Here is a 26,667-nt window from a genome sequence, read left to right on the forward strand (position 1 = left end):
CGTTTCAGTTCAGCGATTTAATTCACCTACCGAATCTAATTTAGATTGTGTGGCTAGATATTTAAACCTCTGAAACAACACTTCAACTACTGGATATTGTTCTTCTTTCTCTTCCAAATCTAGCAGGCCTTTGATTGAAAGTAGAAGAAACAACAGTGGTAATTTGTTTGCTTTCTGTAATATAAAATGTAGGCTTACTAATAAGAATGGTTAAGGTTGGCAAAATGTGTCTACTAGCCTAAAAGGACACTCAGTAAATTAGTTTGTGTTTCACTAGAAGATACAAATTATAGTACTGAAATTTGTCCTGCCACCTAATGGTGTGGATTCAATATTGCATAAAAGCAAAAGTTAATGCCATTCCAGAAACATCCTGTTCACAACAATGGCTATTTATTTTATTCCTTTAACCTGAAGTGCCTAATAACATGGGTTACGAAGAATAGTACTCAGGCGGTCATCTGATCTCAAAAACAGTAATGCACCACCCTTATGTAGAGTAAACAGCTTTTCTACCTTTAAATATAAGAGATTTTTTGCTAAGGCAAAGAGGCAGAGCAACATTTTGGGATGTGTTTATTGGTAACAGTATTACATGGTGGGTTACATAAATCAAGAGAAAAGAAGAAACAAAAAAAGCTCTAAAAATCCACTGTAGAATGTCATTATCATTAAGATAAAAAATAACGTGTCCTTTTACATTACCAAACCATTAGCTGAGGTAAAGGCGAAATAGAAATGTACTGAAATTGTAAGGACCCCCATTCACCTTGACTTTCACCCTCATCATCTTAATCCTCAAAATTTTAATCCTGAAGATCCCAAACTGCTTTTATTTGAAATTAAAATGGGACTCTGGCCATAAAATAGGAGGAAGATGTCGTCACAGTAATGGAATGCTCTGAGCTTTTCAGATGCAATGAAAACAGATGTCATTCATGGTGATTTTCTCTGATTGGAGGTTGGATTACAGACAGTTATTCTGGTGTGTTTTAATGCGATCAGACGGCCCAAAGTCGACATGAAATGGCCTTCGCAACCCATTTCGGGTTGTGACATTTTTCTCAGTAAAACAGGATATTCAACATGATGCAACAAGGCAGGACTTCACATTGGGAATCGAGTGAATTGTGACGCATTACATGTCAGATTGGAGCCATTTGTGATGTTTTTCAAATCTAGTCAACCGGTTTTAATGTCAGGATTATTAAAAAGCTGCATGTTTGAGCTTAATTATGTCAATCAAAATGGAAATTTAACACTTTTTTTATTTTTCTCTTTGGACTAACATGCACTTATAAATGTGCAGAAAAGTGTATTAAAAAAGTAAACGGCCCATTTTGATGTCATATTGACTTTAAAGTCTCTGTGAATGTGTGTCTGCATGAAGATGTATGTCTGTGCGATCATGTACATCCATACTCGTGATTGCTGCATTAACATACACGATGAGAAGCTCAGGTCTTCCTCTATCGCTGTAACCAGCTTCGTCTTGACAACAAACCAAAAGATATCACACAGATATGACGTTAAAAACATAATAACAGTCTCTCGGGTTTGTTTCAGGCCACTTAAAAACACACATCCTGCTGAAATCAAAAGACAGACGACACACTTTGATTGCGAGAAAGGGAGTTTGGGACACACGTTAATATTGCTTGGGTTTCATGAGGAGTTTGCATCACTAAGGCCAGCCTATTTTATGGCGCGGAAGTCCACAGGATGGAATTAACACCGTTATAATTGGAACCATTAGTATTATCATCATTATTTGTGGTCATTATCGGCACTGTCATTATTATTATCAATAATAATAATGATTAGTATTTACAAAATCAGTTTGGCAAACCAAGGATAAGATTTTTAAAGCCATGTTTACCCCTAAAACACTTCTAAAGTTGACTTCAAGGGGCTCCACTTGACTTAGAAAATAAAAATTCCATTTCAATCCATGTTTTAGTTTTTTTTTCTCATTAGTATAGTACAAAAGCTGTAGAGAAGGAACAGTTTGATCGCATGTGTTTGCAATGTTCGTACCCTCGAGTTCCCCAATTCGATTCAGCTGCTCCAAACTCTTAGATTTGGCAAAAGTCACTCCTCTGTTCTCCGTCCAAAGGGTCCATGGAGAAAGAAAATGTGTCATTTTGTTGTTGTTTTTTTTAGCTCTGCATAGCTTGCTAGCAGCAGAATCTCAAATATGTGGGACAGGAAAACCAAACCAACCCAAATGGATGAATCTCATAAGTCACAGATGGATCCGGTGGTCTGATGGCGCTCAGGCGCTCGGTCGGATGTGTGATCGGGGGTCTGACAGGCACCTCTCCAAAGAGTTTGACGTAATGCGTTCTCTAGAGAGAGTCCGAAGCTGGAAGCAGGACGAAGAGAATGAATGAAGCTGCAGAGCTGGGCTCATAAGGCTTGAAATCACCCACAATGCCCCGCGGTCATGTGCAGAAAACAGTGAGAAAGAAACAAAGTGGTGTGGAGAGAGTCTGTCCCTCTCGTTCCTTGCAGAGGGGAGTGACGGAGGAAGTTGTGAGGGGAACGGGACGGACTCTAGTGAGATGGCTGCTTGGAGAAGTGGACCGTTGAGGCTGGAGCGACCACTATCACACAGACACATACAGGCGCACACGCGCTCTCTGTCTGATACGCATACACACGGATGGATGCACACACACACACACACAGGGCAAATGGTTGATCTCCTGCTTCTCCCAGCGCTGATCACGTCTGTGCAGAGTTCCCATGATCCTTCACTTCTTCCCCTTGTTGATCTGGGCATAAAGAGGATCCTTCCCCTGAACACAAACAGGAAGGTTATTTAGATAGAAATAACAAAACTTTAAGACAGTCTCAGATGGAAAATCCTGATGGGTCAAGGTTTGGCCCGTTTGCCGTTCTACTGGTAGAAGTTGTAACTACACCATCTGGACACAAAAAGCATCTCTCTCCATTGATGTGTATTATAATAATAATGTAACAAAGAGTGAAAAACTTAAGGGGGTCTGAATACTTTCCGTACCCACTGTATATCCTCTATATTTGCAAATTGGATACTTATCAGAGGGCCTGTTGAGGGAATTTAAAAGTCTATTTTTTATTGTGTTCTTTTTTATGTTTTCTAATAACACACACAAACAAATATATATATATATATATATATATATATATATATATATATATATATATATATATATATATATATATATATATATATATATATATATATACCATGTCACAAAGCTCGAATCATTTCAAATTGGTTTCTTGAACATGAGTTCACTGTACTAAAAGAGACTCTAGTAGAGACTCGTGTGTGACAATTATTTTATTGTGTGTGTGTGTGTTTGTGTATTTTATTATTATTATTATTATTATTATTATTATTATTATTATTAACACATTAAAGTAACCCAGATCAGATTTAAAATGTGATTTGTATTGTGAACTAAAATCTGTGTCACATGTGGGAGAAAAAATGAGATCAGATTTGGGCCACATATTGTGATATCAATTATGCTGTTCTTCCTAATCAACACCAGGTGGCAACAGAGGTCTACGCTACTGCAAAAGCTACACCTCAGCACTGCAGCTGGAAAGAGTGGCCAAATGAGTGACTAAAGAGACCTCTTCTTCTGCCTCCACTATTTGTAATCTTTATATTCAATAATTGCAGACTAGCTGCATCAGAACTACCCACTTCACAGGCCTCAAAAACATGTCTAAAAAACAAGCTCTGCATGAAGCAAAGGAAGGCTTAGATAGGTTCAATAGAGCTGCCAGTCAGTGTGTGTCCGGCCTGCGGCCTGAAGAACCCTACAGTCTCAAATCAGACGCTCTGACTCAGAATGCACAGCAATTACCACTCACTTACAGACCTTTCTGCCCACCGCGGACGCACCAACGGTCACACAGGGTGAGAGATGACAGGATAAGTGTTTTAGAGAGCAGGAATAAGATTGAGAGAACAAGTCAGAGGATAAAATGAATGGAACAGGGGAAAAAAAGAGGAAAGCAGAGTGAAAAGGAGTAGTGGGAGGAGGTATAAAGAGGGGAAGGAACGAATGGATGACTAAGCAGGTGAGAGGTAGAGGAAATTAAATAGATTAGTCAACCCTGCTGGGTGAAAGTGGGAGAGAAAATTAAAGAAATGGAAGAGAGTGTTGCCATGTCCACTTTTTACAAGCAAAGACCCTGTAAGTCATTTCACTCGGCTGCCATTTTGGTTACATATCAGGGAGTTAAAAAACACTTTCATAAACTAAGTCCAGCTGCTAATGTTATTTACTACTTTGATTTGCTGCTCAATAAACATTTCTTATTATTATGAATTGGTATTGCTTAATAACTCATATTTTTCATATTACATGAAGAAACAGAAACAACTGAGACAGACTAAATCCAGAAGAACTGTGGCAACATCTCCAAAACACTTAAAGAATCCTGCCTGCAAAACTACCTGAAAAACAATAAGTGCACATAGGACAAAAGCTGTTTCAAACAAAAAGAGTGATCACACCAAATGTTGATTTGATTTAGTTAATAGAAATTAATTGATAAAATCTATTTATGACATTATCTTTGAAAGCATCCTCACTTTACAGCAGTATCTAAAACTTTTCACAGTACTGTAGCTTTGTAGGAAGGAAGAATTATTGAAAACACTTTTCTAAAACACTAGAAAATGCATCTGAACCTTGTCTACTGTATATCTTAAGGCATTATATTCAGGTTGCATTTTATTTTTATTTTTTTTGTTTTTTAGATCTGGGAACACTTTCATTGGTTCAAATGCCAACAGAAGGTCACTGTCAGTGAGCATGCGTACCATTCCTGAACAACATCATGCTCAGTCAACCTGTACTGTACTATAACCCCACAACAGCAATGACTGCCAACCACACAGTACACACACAGTCATACTGCTTCAAGCACAGTAAACACAGTACTACTCTGTATAATATTCCTATTTACATGTGATCCAAACTCTTTTTCTGAAAATAATGGATAAGCTCTTGCAATTTATTATGCTGCATTTTAGAATTTCCGGACAATCATTTAATCAACTCATCAGCTCTCATTCATGTCTTGTCAAAATCATGTTGATTTGCAAAACATTGGAAAGTAGACTCTTGTAATGTAAGCTGTGACATTTATTTCATTGTTTGTCAAATGTTAGCTTTGTTTGGACAGGCAGCTATAAATACATGTTCAGTTGTGGTGGATATTCTGAATATAAATGATGATTAATACAGGAATATGCTAGCTGCCTTTTTCAAATTCTTAAAACCAGAATACTGGCCCAATAGTGTTATAACAATCAGGTTAATGTGTGTATTACACTCACACAACTGGAATATGACTGACCTCAGAATATTCTTATGCATATAAAGGTGATTATATAGTATATAGATGTTCAGTGATGGTGAATATTCTGAATAAGGTGTTTAAATGACCTAAAATTATGATTAATACAGGAATATGTTATAACAATCAAGTGAATTAGTTTGCATGAGGCTTACACCATCGGAGTATGATTAACATTAGAATACTCTAGAGCATGTTAAACACAATTTACTAAAACTTTCCTTTAAACTTCTCAAGACCTCTTAAAATCACCTCCAAACTGAAATGTTGCTAAGATTTTCCTCCACAAAGCCAGTACTCTTTTTTTGTCTTTCTTTATTGTAGTAATGGACAGCCACCTGCTGTACAGGCTGTGTGTTTGTAGGGGTGTATGTAGGTGTGTTAATATTTCAGTGGGGATCAGAGCTTCATTCATCATTAGGCAGGTACAGATGAGGCTGCAACATCAGTCTTCTCTCAGTCAGAGAAACAAGCCTCTGGCTCCCAGAGCCCTTCATTAATGATTCATCCTGATGAGCTCATGTCTCCTTCAGACAGGTACCATAGAGCCATCGCTCACTTTCCCTCAACTGCACAGAGGCAATGTTTCATTCCATTGTGCCCTTAAAATCTACAAAGACACTGTTCTGTAATAAAAAAAAACACTTAGGGGGATTTTTTTATATATTTATACATTTATTCAGCAAGGATGCATTAAATTGAGCAAACTTCATTGCTACTTCAAATAATGCTGTTCTTTTGAACATTCTATTCATCAAAAAACCTGAAAAAAAAAAAAAAAAAAAAACTATTATAGTTTCCACAAAAAAATTTAGCAGCACAACTGTTTAACATTGATAATAATAAGAAGAAGAAGAAGAAGAAGAATAAATGATTCTTGAACAGAAAATCAGCATATTATAATGATTTCTGAAGGATCATGTCACTCTGAAGACTGGAGTAATGATGCTGAAAATGTTATTATTCCATCAAAGGAATAAATTACATTTTTAAACATAATCAATGATAACACTGTTTTTTAAATTAAATTATAGTTAAAATATTTTTCAATATATTACTTTTTTGTATTTGGATCAAATAAATGCAGCCTTGTTGAAAATAAGATATGCTTTTCAAAAACATTAAGCAATCTTACCGACCTCAAACTTTGTATTCAAATACAAAATGCCTTTGTATTGATTTTATATACAATAGTAAAAAAAAAAATATATTATTTTTAATTTCACTTTTTTTTTTCTCAATACCCCTATGTACCTCCATGTTTTTTAGTGGACATCTTTTCTTGTCTTATATTTATATAAATGCATTTAAATTAATAAAATAAATATAAGGATATTGCACATTTTTATTGCGTAAGTGGGGAAAATGTAACTGTTCATGAGGTAGACTGCCTGGGGGAAGAAACTGTTCTTGTGCCTGACTGTCCTGGTATTTGAGGCTCTGAAGTGCTGGCCAGATGGCAAAAGTTTAAAGATGGGGTAACTCGGATGAGAGGGCTCCAGAGTAATTTTTAAGTAATGCATTATGTTGCATTTGCTAATAATGTTATATTACTTAATGTTAATTTAGGATTGTATAATTTGTAGACGAACACATTTAGGGAAGGATTTGTCATTTTGCACTGTTGCTTGTTTGTTTAATAAAAAAGTCACTAAAGGAAAGAGCAGAGGCTTTTATGTAATTATATTTGTTCCTCCGAGTTTAAAGCACCAGCATTATTCTATGCTTTTACTCACTATAACAGTCAAAGATGAAAAATAATCTATAGGTAGCAGTTTGCATGTCAGTCCTTGAGATTTACTTCAGTTGAGATCGGTTCAGTTTGTTGTGCTTTGCTGTGATGAGTGACAATATAAAAACATTCATGACCTCATTTTGTATATCAGAAAATGACACGACACAGATACTTAGATGTGGTGCATTCATGCTGTTCATGGGTATACCAGGCTACAGTTCTGTTTAAAAACTTAGTTCAAAAGCATTGATACCCACACACATCAGGATGCTTTATGGGATTAAAGGGACACATGCACACACACTCACTCATACTCTATCATAAACAAAACCAAATTACACCATAAAGGCATATAAACCATATTCCCATGAGATGCATACCAGCGTAAGAGTGATTGCAGCAGCAGGCAGGGACGGCGAGGTGAGATACGAAGAGAGAGAGAGAGAGAGAGAGAGAGAGAGAGAGAGAGAGAATGAAAGCAGAGAATAAGGCCATGTTCACACAGAAGAAGAATTTGGTTGTCAGTCCTTTTTTCCGAGTGCTAAACAGTTATTCTTATATGAAAAAGAAGTGACAGAAAAGTTTAGTTTTTTTAGGGCTGTCAAAGTTACCATTTAAATTGAATGCCAATTGTTATTTTTGTAATTTAGTTTTTTGTCACAAATCCAAATATTTATTCAATGAATTTTTTTTTTCTACAGACAGTCATATTTTTTCACTTAAAGAAGTAATAATAACAAATAAAAAAAATCTAAATAGGAATAAAAAGTGTTATGAATGATGATAAAAATATATTCCATATTTATAAATTATCTTATATATTAGGAGTTTTTCAAACTTTTGTATTTTGTAAAAATAATCTTTTATGCTCACCAAAGCTGTATTTATTTTATCAAAAACACAAAAACAGCAATATTATGAAACATTATTGCAATTTAAAATACTGTTTTCTATTTGAATATATTTTCAAATGTAATTAATTATAGTGATGGCAATGCTGAATTTTCAGTGTCACATGATCCTTCAGAAATCATTCTAATATGCTAATATTCTAATATTCTAGTAACATTGTAAATTTTTTCTTTAGAAATTTTTGAAAATGGCTGTGATGTTTAATTGTGATTATAATTTATTTGAAGTAGTTTTTTTTAAGTCTTCACTGTCACTTTAGATCATTTCAATGCATTCTTGCAGAATAAGTTTTGAGACACTCAAAAAAGGCAATATTGACTGTAAAGCTGCTTTGTAACAATATTTCTGATTAAAGGTGTTTACTGTTCACATAAAAAGATAATGTTTTAATAATTTGATTTTACAAAAGAACCATCATCATCATCATAAAATGACAGAAATCATCTAGTTTAGAATCAAAATCAACACTACAAAACACAATGCAGACTACTAAACACTACAATACACAAAAAAAGGACAAATCAAGAGTCACTCCTGTTAGCACACTGACTGTGTGAACCCAGCCTAAGAGAGTTAGAGAGTAGAACAGGTGTAAAGATAGAAGAGAGAGGAGAGAAAGAGCACCACGACACACGGCCACGATGTGTGGGTCTATGTAATGGTGGTGAGGACGGGTGAAGGCGTGCTGACGTGACGTCATGGCTGTTGGAGCAGGCCGACACGCAGAAGAGAGGAAAAAGAGGACAGATACCTACCCTGACCTGCCGCTATCTAGCTACCGACCTGAGGACTGTCCGTCTCTGAGCTCTCAGGCTCTGCTTGAGGCTCACTCGCACCCGGAGACTGCTGGGAGTCTCCAGCCTGGACAAAGAAAGAGAGAGGAGAAGAATGGAAAGGGAAAGGAAAAAAAGATTAGAGGAAAACATAGTGAGAGAAAGAGAGGAAAAGGACATAACCGGCAAAAAAAAAGCTTTTATAAAGCAGCCAGAAAAGGAAATCCATAATAAATACAAGAGTTTACATGCTTTTTCCTGCAACAGTAAAATACAGAAGCATAGAAAGTGCTGTAAATGCGCATTCGTCTATCCATCCATCTATTAATTCATACATTTATTAATTCACCTTCGTCCACCCACACTCTGATGTATTCATAACTTCCCGCACCCCTCAGTTATAAAGGCTCCTGTATTGTGCTCCTGCATGAAAGGTTTTGGACTAAAGCATTTTGGATTTTTATGAATATTCCCTCTGGAGCTGCACTCTTAACACCTCATCACAGTGTGTGTGGGTGTGCAGTGTGACTGACTGACTGACTGAGTGAGTGTGGAGCCCAATGCCATTTCAGCTAGAGTGGGGAGACACACACACACACGCACACGTACACGTACACACACACACAAGGACTAATTAAACTCAGCTGAAATATAAAAGAAAGTAGAAGGAGCACTAGTCGGGTTTCCATGGCATTTTCTGATGAGTCATATCTGATAGAAATCAGCAGACAGAAAGTGTGTGTGTATGAAATACAGTGGACGCCACCACTGATCTGGTTACACTGCACCTCAAGCAAGACTTAAAAGCATAATTCACCCCAAATTACATTTTTGTCGTCATTTACTCACTCTCTTGCCATTATACATGCTTATAACATAGGACTTATGACTGGTTCGCTATATCAGTAGGTCTTCTAAAACCACGTAGTGGCTTTAAACAGAGAGTCCACCCAAAAAGGATCATTTGCTCACCCTCATATCTGCTGAACACAAAAGTGCACAACCAAGCATATTCTCTTGTGAGGGACATCTTACACTGGAATGACATGAGATGAGTAAATGATGACAATTAGCATTTTTTTGGGTGGACTAACTGATCAAGATATTGATATTTAATGTTATTTCTAAGGTTAAATGGTGCGAATGAATCAGCATGTCAGTGACCTGAGAACAAGATTAGTCCAATCCATGAATAAATGACTGAAAACGGTTTTGACTCAACTGAATGATTCATTCATGAACCGAACATCAGTACTTCTCTCATGAACTCTAATGAACATTTTGGTCAGCTCAAATCACAAATCTAACAAATGGTTTTCGAATACCGTATTTTTCTGACTATAAGTCGCACCTGAGTATAAGTCGCATCAGTCCAAAAATACGTCATGATGAGGAAATAAAACATATACAAGTTGCACTGGACTATTAGTTGCATTTATTTAGAACCAAGAGAAAACATTTCCGTCTACAGCCGCGAGAGGGCGCTCTGTGTCTTCAGTGTAGACTACAGGAGCACTGAACAGCATAGAGCGCCCTCCCGCGGCTGTAGACGGTAATGTTTTCTCTTAATTCATTTCTCTTGGTTCATGTCAAATTAATTTTGATAAATAAGTCGCAGCTGACTATAAGTCGCAGGACCAACCAAACTATGAAAAAAAAGTGTGACTTATAGCCAGGAAAATACGGTACTCAGAATATAAATCCTAATCTAAAATCTTGATTTTAAAATATACATGTACATACAGTTTAATATGTCAAATAACCAAGTTAGATGTCGAACACTTTAAAATTAGATTTCCCACAATCCCGTTCAAAAGCACTTACAGCATCCTCCTCTCCGCTCCGACTAGGGCTGCCCTCTGCCTCACCAAAAGAGTCATCGGTGGGTGGGTCACTGGCGTGGGATGAGGACTTTGATGGAGAACTCTGCCGGGGGGCCGGGGTGGGTGCTGTGGATGGAAAGGCCAGAATTATGGTTAGTAATGGTTAGGGGTGTCACGATTTCGATTTTAAATCGAAATCGATCGAAATTAAGTCACAGTCTCGAACTTCGAATAAAAAAATGGAATCGTCGATGCTGCCACGCCCCCATGTTGTATGACGGCAAATCAATGACAAAACTAACCGAGCATTCAACTGATGCTGGCGCGCGCTATATGGCTTCCGCGAGAGGAAAACTGAATCGGATGCGAAGAAACCGGAGCCCGCGAGCTCATTTCAAACTCTCGCGCGCGCGTGACATGTAGTCTGCGCGCAATAAAAGCCCTCGCGCGCGCATGCTCATTCCCCACATCCTCGCGCTCGATCATCTCACCTCTGCTCGCGCGAACAATTTTATTTTTGTCAGTCGTGGGGCGGGGCTTGCTGTTTTAGTTGTTATCTCAAATGTCATTGGTTATTCCCCTTTTCCTAAAGTCAGTATTCGACGCCTGTTAGAAAATGAGTAATAATTCACTTGACTTGACCCATGACTTCATCAGTGGACCAGATACATGCGAGTAATCATTTCTTTTGCTTGTTTAATTTATTTTTGTCTTTAATGTAATTTAATGCATTGTTTATAGAGTAACGTTAGATCTTTTGTAGATACTTGATTAACTGGAATTCTTCTGATTGCTAGTGATTGCAGTCTTGTAATAAGAGATACACATATTTTACAGACTGTAATGATGCACACACACACACACACTGTACATACATACATAATATAAATATATATATATATATATATATATATATATATATATATATATATATATATATATATATATATATATATATATATAAATCTAAATGAATGACAGTGAAGTGTTTAACAAGTGTTTTATCTTTAATCTTTTAAATAGATACATCGTAATATTTGAAGGTTAGTTTAGTCATTTTTTATTGTTTTTGTTTTGTTATGAACTTGAATGTCATCTTTTGTGACTGCACTTACAAAAGAGAAACTGGATGGCAGTTTATTTTAAGTTTTCAATTGACTAAAGATATAAGTTATTGTTACATTATGTTGTTAATAAAAGTTTTAAATTTGACAGTGTAATGTGGTACATTGCAAACAAAGGTCAGATATTATATTACATAAAAGTCTAGTTTGAAAAATGACAATCTGTGCTTTAAAGAGAATAAATGTAAAAATCGAGAATCGAATCGAACCGTGACCTTAGAATCGAAAATGCAATCGAATCGAGGATTTGGAGAATCGTGACACCCCTAGTAATGGTCCAAACCGAGTCAGTCTTACACTTGTTTATTGCATTAACTGATTCAAAGCATTTGATGTGTTGTTGGGTGACACAAAGAAGGTACAAAATGCTTTTTATCCCCTGGGTGAATAACTAAATATCTGTTGCTGTCTGATAGGAAGGCCACTGAAATTTTAACACTTACATCAAAGACAAGGCTCATTTTTTGATCAATTATACATGAAAACAATGTTGGTTTTTGGGCTCGTGCAACTTTTCACTGCTTCAGGAAACCGTATGCTGTCTTAGCAGAACGTAGTGAATGCTTAATGGTAGTTGCATTTAGTCAATAGTCTTTGTACTTGAAATATCTAATACGTTTGTTTTCATGCAATGTTTACAATGAGTCTTTTTCGAATTGGTCGCAAAAGCAAAAAAACATGAATATGTATCTACATTATTTTTCAACACAGAAGTTAGTTATTTCCTGTGAATGTGTAAGCCTTCAAACTCATTATCCGCTATAGGTGCTGTACATAATTAGATGAATAGAATAAAAGAGTGCTGTAAACTGTAAGATTTTGTGCTACTAAAAAGTGTGTTTATGATTATAATAAACTGAAATAATATGATACAAACAGAAATATAAATAACATAAAAAAATACTGGATTGCACCATCGATACATAGCTTGCTGCAGTTTCCACAGGGTGATGCTAAAAGTGATAAGACTTTTACATCCATCGAAACAAATCAAAACAACAAGGGGGGTACTGGTTAATGATGACTAAATGTTTTTTCTTTTTTTTTTTTTTTTTTTTTTTTACACAAAGCCACCAAATAGCCTGAAGACAAGATATAGCTGTGTAGAGCAGATTTTTCAATTTGTGTGAAATTTCCAACTACAAATGTTTTGTTGCAGGCCTATTTTAGCTCTAGCATGAAGCTAACAACGCTAAAGTTATTAACTTGTCTCCCAGGGAATCCACAAACTGACTGAATGTATCCTCAATATGCTGTAAGTGCTTAAAAAAACTAAAACAAAAATCATATTGTGATCTCATCTAAGGTGAAAGGCTGGATCTGAATTTGAAACACCTGGCATCAAACAGTCTTGCTGATCTTGTAAATGGTTACAGGGAAAAACTGGGCATCACGCTCTAAGCGACTCAAGTCATTCCAAACACACAGAAACACACGTAAATATGTTTGAAATCCTCTGATAGAATCGGAGTCTGAAGCTAAAAACAAAAAATAAAAAATTGGTTTGTACCCTACATAAATTGGACAATTTATATGAAATTTGTCAATTCGGACGGCTTGGAATCTGCAGACTTTAAGAAAATAGCATAACTCATTCAAAATGCAAATCAGTAAAATTAATTTAAGTGCATTCCAGGCTTTAGACTTAAAGTTATTATGTTTAAGTCACCATGAAATCATTTATTTTTTTCTATAATGAAATATTGAATTGTTTATTTTATATGATTTATACGTGCGCAATGAACCAATGATCCAACGATCCAGTCAATACCTGATGGAAATTTCCCTCCCAACATTTATTTTCTAATTCAAGAAGCCATTTTTCTCAGGGAAACATCACAAGAGGGAAGAAAAGACTGTCACATCCCTGTTTCATGCTGACTTTAAGACTCTTGAAATAAAACTCTTACTTTTAGCAGCATTCAGTGATATATTTGCCGCAAAAATGGAGTGAGTTGTACCTAGGGGAATGTATTTTGGCTTTTGCACATACTAATCAAGATCAGTGTAAATAAACATATGCATTTAAGCCCAAAACCTGTGAGAAATTGTGGACCAAAATCCCTTATTGACACCTAATAAATGAGTATGTCTCTCATGGAGGGACTGCTTGTGTGCAAACGTGCGAAGTTCCATTGCAGCAATAATTAGCACTACAGGAGCGAGAGGATCCAAACAGGCTCAACACACAGTGCAGAACTCCCTAGAGATCAGTGATAATTACACACCTCACCAGAAGCACAGCTGGGCTTGTGACTGACTCTCTCTTTCCCCTGCCATCGTTCCCCCCGCAGTACTAATTGTCATTTTCACGCTGACTAAAGACAATGCCTTCTGGGCAACAGCATCAAAGCCCACCTTTCAACCTCTGAGTGAAAACGGATGCGTTGATGAAAGACGGGGTGAGGCGCGAGTTTGAGGTTCTGTAGGAAAAAACGGATAAAGCCTGTCTAGCTGTGTCAGCAATCTTAAAGGCTTGCAATGAGAGAGGTGAGAGGGAGAAAGATAGTAAGTTCTTCTATGTGGGATTTGTCTTCTTTGTTGATGTACCGTATTTAGGGTCAATGGAGCTTCAGGATAATGTGATTCTGTTTGTCCTAAAATAACATTTCTGATATAAAACCAAATCCCCTAAACCGATCCCTAAGCCTAACTTTGCCATTACCGATCTTTAAAATCAGATAAAAACAGTTCACATCATCTTAAAAACATGTATTCTCGTCAACTTGCAAAGTCTAACGTGTGTATACCTGACCTGCTCATATTGCATCACTTGACCCAGAAACGCATTTTAAATTTTTTGCAGTCAAGTAACATGGAAAATTGCAGCCTTCTTAAGATTATTGTTATGTTTCCAAGCCATTGCTGAGGCATTCCTGTTACAATGCTAAAAGTCATGGTTTAAGGAATGCACAAATTAACTAAATATAATTGCTTAATGTACAGGTGCTTCTAAAAAAGTTAGAATGTTGTGGAAAAGTATATTTATTGTGAAACACATGTATTAAATAAATTAAGTGCACACAGACTGAAGTAGTTTAAGTCTTTGGTTTCTTTTAATTGTGATGCTTTTGGCTCACATTTAACAAAAACCTACCAATTCACTATCTCAACAAATTAGAATATGGTGACATGCCAATCAGCTCATCAACTCAAAATACCTGCAAAGGTTTTCTTCAACTGTTTCCTTATACCAGCAAAATCAACTTTAAATACTTTTTGTCTTTTTAATAATGCATCACCGTATAAAGGTCTGCTATTATTTGTGTACACTCACAATGCAAACAAAACATTGTGCTTTTGTAAAATAAAGAAAACAAATAGGATGTCGCTTTCTGCCATTGAGTTTTCTTTGTGTGAACAAATTAAGCCTGTCACAAAAATTACTTGAAAAATTTGCATATATAGGCTACATTTTCCCCCTTGTTTATCTGTAAACTAAATCAAATATATTTCAATAATTTATTGCTTGTAAGTATATATGTACAGCAGATTACATATAAGAGGAGCACATTCAGAAAATCTATTAATTCAGCACAGGTGGAGCACATTCAGAGAATAAACTTAATTAGCATGACAGCAAATATAGACAGCCAACCTAAAAGGATAGTTCACCCAAAAATGAAAATTTGATGTTTATCTGATTACCCCCTAGTGCATCCAAGATGTAGGTTACTTTATTTCTTCAGTAGAACACAAACAAAGATTTTTAACTCAAACCTTTGCAGACAGTCAGTTGTATAATGTAAGTAAATAGGAATCACGGCTTTGAGAGTCCAAAAATCATACACAAACAAAACCAAATTAAACCCTGCTGCACTGATACACTGATGTGTAAACACACAAAACGACCGATCTGTGCAAGAAAAAACAGTATTTATATTGTTTTTTACCTCTGATTTTCACTGCAATGTCTGAACTTGCCTGAGCGCATTATAAATATAATAAAACTAAATACTGTTTCTTGATCTTGTTTTCTGTTCAGTTTCTTTACACATCAATGTGTCGTCACAAGCTGCAGGGTTTAATTTGGTTTTGTTTGTGTATGTTTTATTACTCTCAAAGCCATGATTCCCATCCACTTACATTACACGACTGACAGACTGCAACAGTTTAAGTAAAAAATCTCTTGTTTGTGTTCTACTGAAGAAACAGTCACCTGCATTTTGGATGCCCCGGGGCTAAGCAGATAAACATCAAATTGAACTATCCCTTTAACTCTATCAAACAAAAGTTTTTCTGACACCCTTCCTCCATCCCTACTCATCACTGCTAACCATTGTTATCCCAGCTTGGGGTATGGGGAGTTCTCTGGGTTCGGGGCTATATTCTAACAGGTCTGAGTCCTCTCCTCAGCATGCCAAATATGCTTCCTATTTGCTCAATCTGATTATATGTAAGTGTGAACTTGTGAATTATTTGATGGTTAAACCACATGCAAATTTGAACTGACCTGAAACTCTTCCTAAAATTGGTATAAATGTTTTTTTTCTAAACCAAATGAAACCAAAATGAATATGAAGATTTTATTTATAAGAACATCAAACTTTTCTAAAATAATTTCCAATTTAAAAACACACAAAACATGGCATAAGTCTGAAACATCCTACTCACGTGAGTTGGTGGAGGGCGTGGTGGAAGTGACAGGCGTGAGGTTCATCTGCGAGATGTCGAAGTCGTCGCAGTCGTCCGTGTCTTGTGCCATTCCCACTTTGCTGAAGTAGCTGGAGAATGCGTCTGTGGTGCAAGACAGGCTAGGCTGCTCGCTTTTCCTGGCAGGCATGGTGGGCGGCTTTGCCATCTGGAAGTCCTTAAACATCTCCTTGCTCATTTTTGCCTGTCTCTGCAGCGTGCGTTCTCCATGCTGCGGACTAGAGACAGTGGAGGCCGAGGTTCCTGCCACGGCTCCACCCATAGCCGCCATGGGGGTCTCGCAGGACACCGCCATGGGAGCCAGTGTCTGAAACATGGCAGCAGGAAGTGGCCCTACTGTCTGGGCAGGCATGAAAGCGGCAGGCGAAAAGTGAGCCCCTGCCATTGCGGCCCACTGTTGCTGGGTGGCAGGGAAAAGGTTAGCTTGTCCCCAGATCAGAGGCTGAGCACCTGGTAAGACCTGTGTGACTTGCACTGGGGACTGGACGCCAAACGCTAATGGAGCCTGAGCGGCGAACTGTTGCTGCGCCCATGCAGGTGGCACGGCTCCCATTGTCACATAACCTAAAGGACAGAGACAATGAGATTTTTACGGTACATTTACACAACAGCAATTGTACTAAAACAGAAAAGTTGTAAAAGTTTTAGAACAGAAGCCCATTTATAAACAACGACTATGAAACCCCTTTTTCAAAAGTTTCCATTTTCAGGCCATTGCTGTGTAAATGAATCGCCAAAACACATACAAATTGTTAGTTGAAAATGTTATGTTAACACACCCTCAATTCATAAAGCTTTATCAAATGATATTTTCCAGCCAAAATGCTCTAGGAAAATCATGTACACCTCATGACGAGCTTGTGCTGTAACCTTTAGCATTCGCTCAAGGACTTTCAGGCTGCAGCCATAGATCCTCTTGATGACTGGGGTAAGATGACCTAGATTTTCATAATGAAAAAGGTCTTTATGGCTCAGATGAACTATTGTAATTACTGCTCACAATAGGCTCGGGCTTAATGAATAGCAACGCCCTTTAAAAGAGACCATTACAACAATCTCACTCATTTCACATTGAGGCTTATTTCATTACACATCTTGCTCTTTCTTTCCAATGAGTAACTGATTCAAATAATAAAACCCCAAATTGTATCTTATCTCTTTGACATGCCACACACACTGTGGGAGCGTGTCCAGAATATTCCACTGTGCAGCAGAGAGGTGTGAGATCACCTGCAGCTGGGTTGTTCACACAATGGGACATTGTGATGCTGCTTTATCTTTAAAAAAGACTTGGTCTTTCGGTGTCTGTGTAGCCATTGGCAAGTTAATAGAAGAATCTGTTGCATTTTCCAGAATATACTGTAGATCACAGTTTTAATTATCTGAAATGTGCTATTACTTCAATTCAAAAGTTATTTATGCAAGGCAATTAACATTTAATATGTGAAACATGGTGTACAATTTCGCCAAAATAGCAATTTAGCAGTTTCTCGCTACTACACTAATAGAGTAGCTTGTTATTGGAAAAGCTATTGTCACACTATTGAAAAACTAATGTTAGCAGCATGTTTTAATTTAAGCTTGTTACTATTCAACCTAGGATACTAACAGCTGTGCACCACATGTGGAACATTTGACAAAAGGTAGCATGGTGGACCTGATGGCTTCTGGTTGGAAAAGACAACACAGCACTGGATCCATCCTGTCAGCTGTGAAGTGTTCCCATGGAATTGTAATAACGGTTTGTGGTTTTCTCAAGGACCAGTGACTGGGGACGTGCCTGGAGAAGCTCTATATGTGAATTTTGAAATCTGCACATGTCCATCATTCAGTAAGGTAGCAATAGGCCATCTAATCATAGCAACGCACCCTTGCACTGGTCCATAATTGCCCCTGGCAATCATTGTGTGCTATGGATCCACCATTTTCAAATGGGATGGAATTATGGGTTGCCATTCAGGATGCATGGACAGAAAAACCCAGAGCACATCTTTGGTATCCCGTGTATATGTTGAGGACTGGACTACACTAAATTAATTTAATTAATAAAAATAATGTTTTAATAAATGTTTTATTTTTTATTTTATTTTATAATGTAACTGTTTAATATAAGATCAAATTCATGCTTTTTTTTAGAAAGCAGATAGTGACTATATAGTGATTATGGTATAGGTATGGTATAGAATATGGATATAGGTTTCTTAAATGATATCATAATTAAGCAGTGTGCACTTATTCAGATTATTTATGTTTCATTAGACATACCACTTAACACACAAGTTTCATCCAAAGTGACTTAAAATATACTACCAACAGGGCGAGACCATCCAAAGCACTCTGAAAAAAAAAAAAACACTCTAGCTTGAAAAGAATGTTTTTACAATGGTGCAAAATGTGCTCATTCTATCATAACTGAACTGTGAGAATCCCATCAGGACAGGTGTGGTGGAGTCAAGCCTGGTGTTTATGAATTTATAACACAGAGGGGAGTTTGACTGAGGGGAAGAATTGAAGACAGATGGGACAGATGATACACTACTTGATTCCACACATATCAATGTTGTAGTGTTTACTGTTTCAGAGGAAGTCAATCTGGCTGGAACAGATGTCCCAGGGAGAGCAAAATCACTGCACAAGGGCTATTTGTTTTTAAATAACTGGATCAAATATCATGACGTGAGTGTTCCTGTAGAATTTAAAGTGGTAGCATTTTACAATACAGAGTCCAATGTGTACAAAACTATCAGAAGAATACCAGTAAATGACTGTAAAAATGCTCCGGTAAAAAACCCAACTGCTAATCATTTAAAAGTGGGTTCCACTATACATTAACGTATAAAATTGTCATTGATTTAATTAAATTTGGATTTACTGTAATTTTACTGGAAGACACCATTAAATCCACAATTTTTGGAAGTGAAAAGAAAACCTTTAAATTGACATTGCCAGAAATTAAATGTGTGACACTTGACATTTGATGGTTTTTCATTTAAATAATTATGTTTCGTACTCGTATTTTTTATTTTTTTTATCAGTTATGTACATTAGAGTTTTATCTTACATTTTATTTTATTAAATTGATATTTATTGCAGTATTTTAGCATCATGTTTGTTACCACGATGGTGTTAAAAAAAAAAAAAAAAAAAGATTTTATTTAGCATATTTAATTATTTCAGTTAATTTTAGGTAACTCACCATCATGTTGTTAGAAATCTGTATGACTTTCTTTCTTCTGCAAAACATATGGTAAAAAGAAGATGTTTTTTGAAGAATGTTTCCGCTGTTTTGTCCATTACAAATTCAGTGGGGCTCAAAACAACATTTGGCACCAATTAACAAAATCACTGAGACAAAAAAAGTTCATACAACTTTAAAAAGACACGAGTAAATATATAAATACATACACTATTTTAAAATTATACTTAATAAATCGATAGAAGCAGAAATAAATCAATATTAAAATATTATTTATCATGTAGCCCTATCTGAACTGAACCAACACTGAACTGATGTTTATAATGGTGAGGCTCCACAATCTGTACTGTATAAAGCACTGTAGAATTAAAGGTGACTTGCATTAATTTGTTTAATTTAATTAAAAAGCGAAAATGGTGATGAAAACTAAATTCTGTCCATTTGTGGTGCAAAAAACCTTGCATAAGCGGACATAAGAGAAAAAAAATAGCATAATAAAAATGTGTGATATGCCTCCAAAACAGACATGCATGTTAAAAAGACTTCATGCGCTCTCTCTCTCTCTCTCTCTCTCTCTCTCTTACACACACACACACATAGATTGCCACCAGAGCTGGTAGGAGTAACACTGTGTCCTCTACAAGGTATTTATCATGCAGATCAGTACAGAAGCCCGTAATGAGAGCATTCATATTCTTCAGCAGGAGACAGGACACCTTTTTTTAGCTAGAACTAGACAGACACATTATTTAATTTGCATCCGCCCCGTTCCATGTCTCCTTTATCTGTTTTCTTGGTATTATTTTCTCCTGTACACACACAATGTCTGAAAGAGAAATCTCTCATACCTGAGGGTACAGAGGCTGGGTTGAAGGGGGTGAACAGTTCGGATGGAGTCTGGTGGGCCAGCGAGGGGTCCAGAGTATTAGCTGGAGATGCTGGGGTCTGTGGAAGAGAAACACAATAGATGTCTAAACAGAAGCTTTATAATAAACTACATTTGCTCAACAACTTGCTCATATGTATTCAACATAACATATTGATAACATTCAAAAATAATTTATTCACCCTCAACTTGTTCCAAACATGTATAAGTGTCTGCTGAACATAAAATAAGATATTTTTAATAATAAAGGTAATGAAACAGTTGATGGTTGATTGAAGACCTTTTATCTTTTCATTTCATACATTCTTCAAAATGTATTTTCTTTTGGTTTCAGCAAAATAAATAAATTCATACGGGTTTGAAGCAACTGGAAGGGTGAATAAATGATGGCGAACTATGCTTTAATTTGAATGCAGTATACACTCTGCAATATGCAATATGATACAATTCCATTCTGATGATGCTCTTACTATAATAAGGTAGCATCTAGAGTCACTCACCGAGGGGGACGTGATATCAGGAGGGGTGGACATGTCTCCAAAGAGCTCTAACTGGTTGATATTCTGCAGATGAGAGAAGAACATTTACCAGCATAAAATCAGATGTGTCTTACCTCAGCAGTCACTACCATGTCAGTCTAATCTTTGCCACAGAATACTGAACCTACCTTGGTCAAACAGTGGATTGAATGAAGTGACTTGAATAATAAATGAAAGTGAGATAAGTAATAAATGATAACAGTTACATAAATGATAGAGGTTTGCTATAAAATTATGTAAAAACACAAGGATGATGATTATGATGATGATTTCTGTACCTACTAGCCACGTACAGCACACATCTATCTATCTATCTATCTATCTATCTATCTATCTATCTATCTATCTATCTATCTATCTATCTATCTATCTATCTATCTATCTATCTATCTATCTATCTATCTATCTATCTATCTATCTATCTATCTATCTGTCTGTCTATCTGTCTGTTCTAAGACTGATCTTTTTTGCTCCTCAGTTCCACAAACCATTTCAGGTCTTTCCATACAAGACCATGGATTACCATAAAATCACATCATGAGCTAATTTCTAGGAAGATAATGAGTTAATTTCCTTGGGATATATTTTGTATTCAGGGTTATTTCTGAACAGGGGCATACCAATCCCACCAGGATTTCAAAGGACATTTTTCTGAAATTTATTTTTTGCCAAAAATTACTCAGTTTGCTGCTTTTCCCCAAGACTGTGGCAATGTTTGCACCTTTTAATAATTTATATATTTATTTGCAGTGAAAACCACCATAAATCATGATGTATTTATCAGATTGTGCTGATGTAACCAGTGGGCAGAGGCTTTCTTCTTGCTGTTAAAGGCCCCAATATATGTCATTTCAAACTGAATTAGGTTTGTTTGTAGTTCGCTTCCGTTTGTAGTTCGAATTGCAGTGCTGGTGCAAACATTTTCACGTCGCTTCATGATCAGATGCTTTCTTAACTGCTGTTTTCTCACTGCTGTCAATTTTGTAGTGTATTTACTTTGTCATTGAGAGGAAAGTGTGCAGCACATGTTTACATATTCAACTGAATGCTGCTCCCGACGGCGTGGGCATGTTGGGATGTTCGCTAATAGTATATTGCTGATCAGGTATTTCAAGCTTCTTTTTACACCTAAGTAAAAAAATAAGATTATTTCACAAGTGGTTGGAAGGCAAATGTCTTAAAGACAAATAGAACAGTAACAATGGTTGCTACACCTGTTTTCATTTGTGGTTACCGTGTCCTTGTTGAGTATGTTTATCACAACCTGGGACAGACAGTGTGCTGCTAGTGGGGAGCAGCTGAGCATTTTTGAGCTTTTTAAAGTGACTGGCACATGACAGAAAAGCTTTTCTACACTGCTTCTAAAAAACGTTTTGTACATCCATTTGCTTAAGGCCAGACCACAGGGTTCTTTCCTAAAAAGCTCTCTTTTTTCACACCCACATCTAGAAAAGGGCTAAAACACATTCTTTATGAAAGAATAATTGCGGTCTCTTCTCTGACGTTATGCTGGAATTTACTGTCTCCATTCATATGTCTCTAATCTAAAAAACAAACAAAAAAAAAAACACAAGAACATGACTATATGCATGACCTTTGAAAGCACTGTTACATTTCGAGCACATGGTCACATGGGGAGAAGGGCAAGAGGACATTTCTCCAGTTTATTCATGAACCACAGAGTTAGCATGGGAACACAAAATCCAACCTGTTCAACAGGGTCAGACTGGGGTCATCTATAAGAGCTCTGTCATTTGACTATGAAAAAAAAGGCCAGGTATGAGTAAGTACACTACTTCCAGCAGACTAGTGGAAAAAGTACAACACATGAGACTAGGGATTAGCAGAGCTAAAACTGTTCATAATGGGTAGTGTGACATTTATTTTCCCGTACAGAGACTCTATGGAGTCTAGAATGGGCCATAGTGCATTACTTATTACTTTATAGCTAGATTACAGCTAGAGGAATTTTCTAGTACATTTACAATCAAAATGACAGCTTGGAGGATCATGGGAAGGCCAAAGGTGGGTGTGAAGAAACTTCAGCCAATCACTGTCCACCTTACCTGGTTGACCAGCAACAGGTCAGTGTCTAGATCCAAGAGATTGACTTGTTCGTAATGTTTGTTCTGCAATGATAACATGGTGTTAGATGAAAGATGAGATGAGACACACAGAAAATGATGTAAAATTAAGTCTGTTTTGGAATGGTGAATGTGAGTAGATGGGTTGTATGATACCTTACCTTTTTTTTTTTTTTTTGCATTTTAGCACATTATGTCTCAAGTGTGCAACAGGTTTGAGCCAAACTCAAAACTGTATTTATTTTCGCTAACTCACATCCCACCCCATAGTCCTAAACTGTAACTGGTGGAAGGCAGAATTAATTTTAACCAGCTGTCAGCAGGCTTTAATGGGAAAATAATGTGCTCAAATGCCAATAACATGGGAAGAGCAAAACACCATGAAAAAAAGCTGCTCCTGTCTTACATTATGTGCTGCCGAAAAAGCAACAAAGTTGAGGAGAGAATCTTATATGAAAGGAGAAGATGGGTAGGCCATGACATTTAAAAGAAAACTAACCTCAGTCCCTTGCTTCGAACATGGTTTACACGGTTAGCCAGATAAAGTGTCATGCGCATATATATATATATATATATATATATATATATATATATATATATATATATATATATATATATATATATATATATATATATATATATATATATATATATATATATATATATATGCATTAAGATTAACTAATGGGACCTTATTGTAAAGTGTCATAATTTTTGTAGGTGTAAAACATGATACGATATATAAATGTCATTACAATAGGAACCAAAGGAGCTCGTTTAAAGTGCATGATCTGCTAAAGGTGTTACTCGATTGGCAGACATACACACTGATTTCTGTCACAAAAGAAATAACCCAGAGTTCTCGTGTTATGCCGAAAATTATCCGGCTAACCAAGTAAGACCACAATTAACACTGACAACATAATACACATATAACATCTAGACTAACAGAAAAAAAAAGATAAAAACTCATACATGTGAAACATGCAATCACATCAAGTCAGAGCTGACACCAGGTCACTGGCTTGGTTTGGAGAAGCAGGTGATGCCTGAGATGGTGAAGTCTGAAAGCCTCTCTGAGTTAGCGCTTGCTGTTCAGTGTTAGTGCTTATCTTTTAAAATGAAAGGATGTTAACAGGAAGCGTCTGAGAAAGGTAAGCAGAAATAAGCCAATGCTAGTGACATCTTATATATACTAATTTTGTGGAAGTGACTGAAATGGCAATCATGAAGGAAAGCAGAGAAGATGTGATAGATACGGAAAGAGAGAAACCTGTTTTGGATTGTGTAGCTTTCTTCACTTGAAGACCACGATAATCAGTTCAGTTGTCTAACACTGAAGCAGCAAACTGTTAAACACCTTATTAATAAAACATGAGCAGAACTAATTTCAGTGCTCAGAATTAAGCACCAATCTATGTTTACAAACAATTTAGATTCAAATTTTTCCCGCCTGTGTTTCATGAAGAAAAACAATTACATTTTGATTTATTCCTGTCATGTTTGCAGGGTGATGGTGTTCATCTCACTCAGTTCTATTTTGAAGGTCATTGAGCTGGAACCGGCGTTCTATACTGCAGCCAGTAGCTGAATTAAACGGCTGTAATATTACCAACCCAAGAGATGCCATCAAATCAATCTCTTTACACACCCTTGGGGATCACCATTGAGGATAATGGGAAAGATGACAGCTGGGCCCCTTAGTGATGAACTGTGTCAGTCAAAGCGCCCTGCATGCTGCTGACACCTTATTACTGATGGATATCATGAGTGCTGATAACCACCTTTTTATCTGTTATCATAACAAGCTGCCTCTCATGTGGAAGTATGACTCACAAGATGCATTGTTATTCCAGTATTTACACTAAACTGTCTCCATGGCAACATTTAGAACAGTACAGAGGGTAAACATTAGTATTTTATGCAAATGCACAGGTATGTGGCTAATTTTGTCACAATTCATCAGCCTACTTTTCTATCATCATTATCACTTCAAACGACTATCAATTAATCGTCCCCTCAGAGATAATAATTATCTTTGCAGTGTCCTGTGTGCTTTTAGTGTTGCCCATTTCATTACGGCTGGAGTGTTAATGTCTTATATGTCATATAGCCAGAGGCATGCGACCAACTGGGAAGCACAGCTATGAATTTAAATAATACATGGAAAGGTAGTATAAAAAAAGAACAACACTAATGAGTGTTGTAACAACACTATATCAACAAATCACTTCATAAGCAGCCAGACATACTGTATAATAGAGGGGATTCTCTAAGAATAAAATAAGAATAATAATAATAAAAAAAAAAGAAATTAAACAAAATAAAACAAAGCAAAACATTAAAAAACACAACACAAAATGAAACAAAACCAAACAAAATAAAAAGCAAGATTAAAACGAGACAAAAAAAACAACAACAAAAAAAACAAGACAAAACAAAGAAACCAAGCAGAATAAAAAAACATGACAAAACAACACAAATCAAAAAACAAGACAAAACAAAGAAATCAAACAGAATAATAAAAATAAAACATGAAAAAAACAACAGAATAAAACAACACAAAACAAATAACAAGACAAGACAAGACAAAATAAAAAAACAACAACAACACACACAAAAATAAATAAATGAAAGGCTAATTTCCACTCTTCTTCATTATTTGATCATTATTTCCATCATTAGTAGTAAATGTAAACAAGTATCTTTTTTACCAAAAAAAGATGTCTGGAATTTTAATAATAAATTTTGCAACATAGCCCAGGCAATGATAAGTAAATATTGCTTTTTTTCTTTCTTTTTTTTGTCAATAAAGCTCAATTTTTAATTATAATATACATTACACAATATACAATTGTTAAAAAAAACAAAAACAAAAAAAAAAACAGTATGCTTGAGCTAAGAATGGCAATGACAATAGCAGAGCAACTGTTTAGTGAATTTGCATCCTAATGTGTGGCTAAAAATAAATTTAAAAAATGCATTTAAAAATAATTCAGAAAAATAAGTTCAGATCCACAATGTATGTGCACATGTGCAGTATAAAACAGATTTACAGTGGTTCAAAAGCCAATTCTGTAGAGCCGAGGGAGTTATTTTATGTGTTAAAGGTGTATAGATTTAGCTTAGACAGGAATGAAAAAGCTGGCCAAAGCAGGATCAAGAGGCCAGACGACTTGGATTGAAATAGGAAAGAGGAAGAAGGCTGAAAATGTGAGCGAGGAAGAGAGAAAAGAGTGAGTAGGTGTTTGAAAACATGATGGAAGAGGCGAGAGGAGGAGATGCCAGACAGTGGCACAAGGTGATATGCAGTGTTGGGGCTAGTTACTCAAAAAAGTAATATATTACATATTACATATTACTCTCAAAAATAGTAATGCCTTACTTTACTTTATTACTCCCTGGAGAAAGTAACTAGTTATATTACTAGTTATATTACTAGTTACATCTTTTTTTCTTAATTACTCTATAATTGCCTGAGATGCATCAGATGGAGGGAGAACATACAAAGGAGGAGTGTTCTTTAGGGTCTTTATCAGGGGAGGCTCCTGCCAATTCTCTCAGGGGGGGCA

The 26,667-nt window shown here is 36.2% G+C and overlaps 1 protein-coding gene across 5 annotated transcripts in view; it reads right to left on the reverse strand.

Annotated features, from left to right (window-relative positions):
- Positions 1-559: 559 nt before the first annotated feature.
- LOC113063293 (disabled homolog 1-like) overlaps positions 560-26,667 on the reverse strand; it is a 167,044-nt gene continuing 140,936 nt past the window's right edge. The window contains exons 10-16 of one of the 5 annotated variants that reach the window (XM_026233570.1): positions 23,078-23,140; positions 20,973-21,035; positions 20,435-20,531; positions 16,352-16,954; positions 10,615-10,739; positions 8,801-8,878; positions 560-2,801 (exon numbers count right to left, since the gene is read on the reverse strand). In XM_026233570.1, the coding sequence (XP_026089355.1) occupies positions 2,757-2,801; positions 8,801-8,878; positions 10,615-10,739; positions 16,352-16,954; positions 20,435-20,531; positions 20,973-21,035; positions 23,078-23,140 (1,074 nt within the window). In that variant the 3' untranslated portion in view covers positions 560-2,756. Of the gene's footprint in view, positions 2,802-8,772; positions 8,879-10,614; positions 10,740-16,351; positions 16,955-20,434; positions 20,532-20,972; positions 21,036-23,077; positions 23,141-26,667 lie in introns of all 5 variants that reach the window. The other 4 variants (XM_026233571.1, XM_026233574.1, XM_026233572.1 and 1 more) reach the window with 4 other exon arrangements.

Source organism: Carassius auratus, chromosome 45 (genome assembly GCF_003368295.1).
Source record: "Carassius auratus strain Wakin chromosome 45, ASM336829v1, whole genome shotgun sequence".
Lineage (NCBI taxonomy): Eukaryota > Metazoa > Chordata > Actinopteri > Cypriniformes > Cyprinidae > Carassius > Carassius auratus.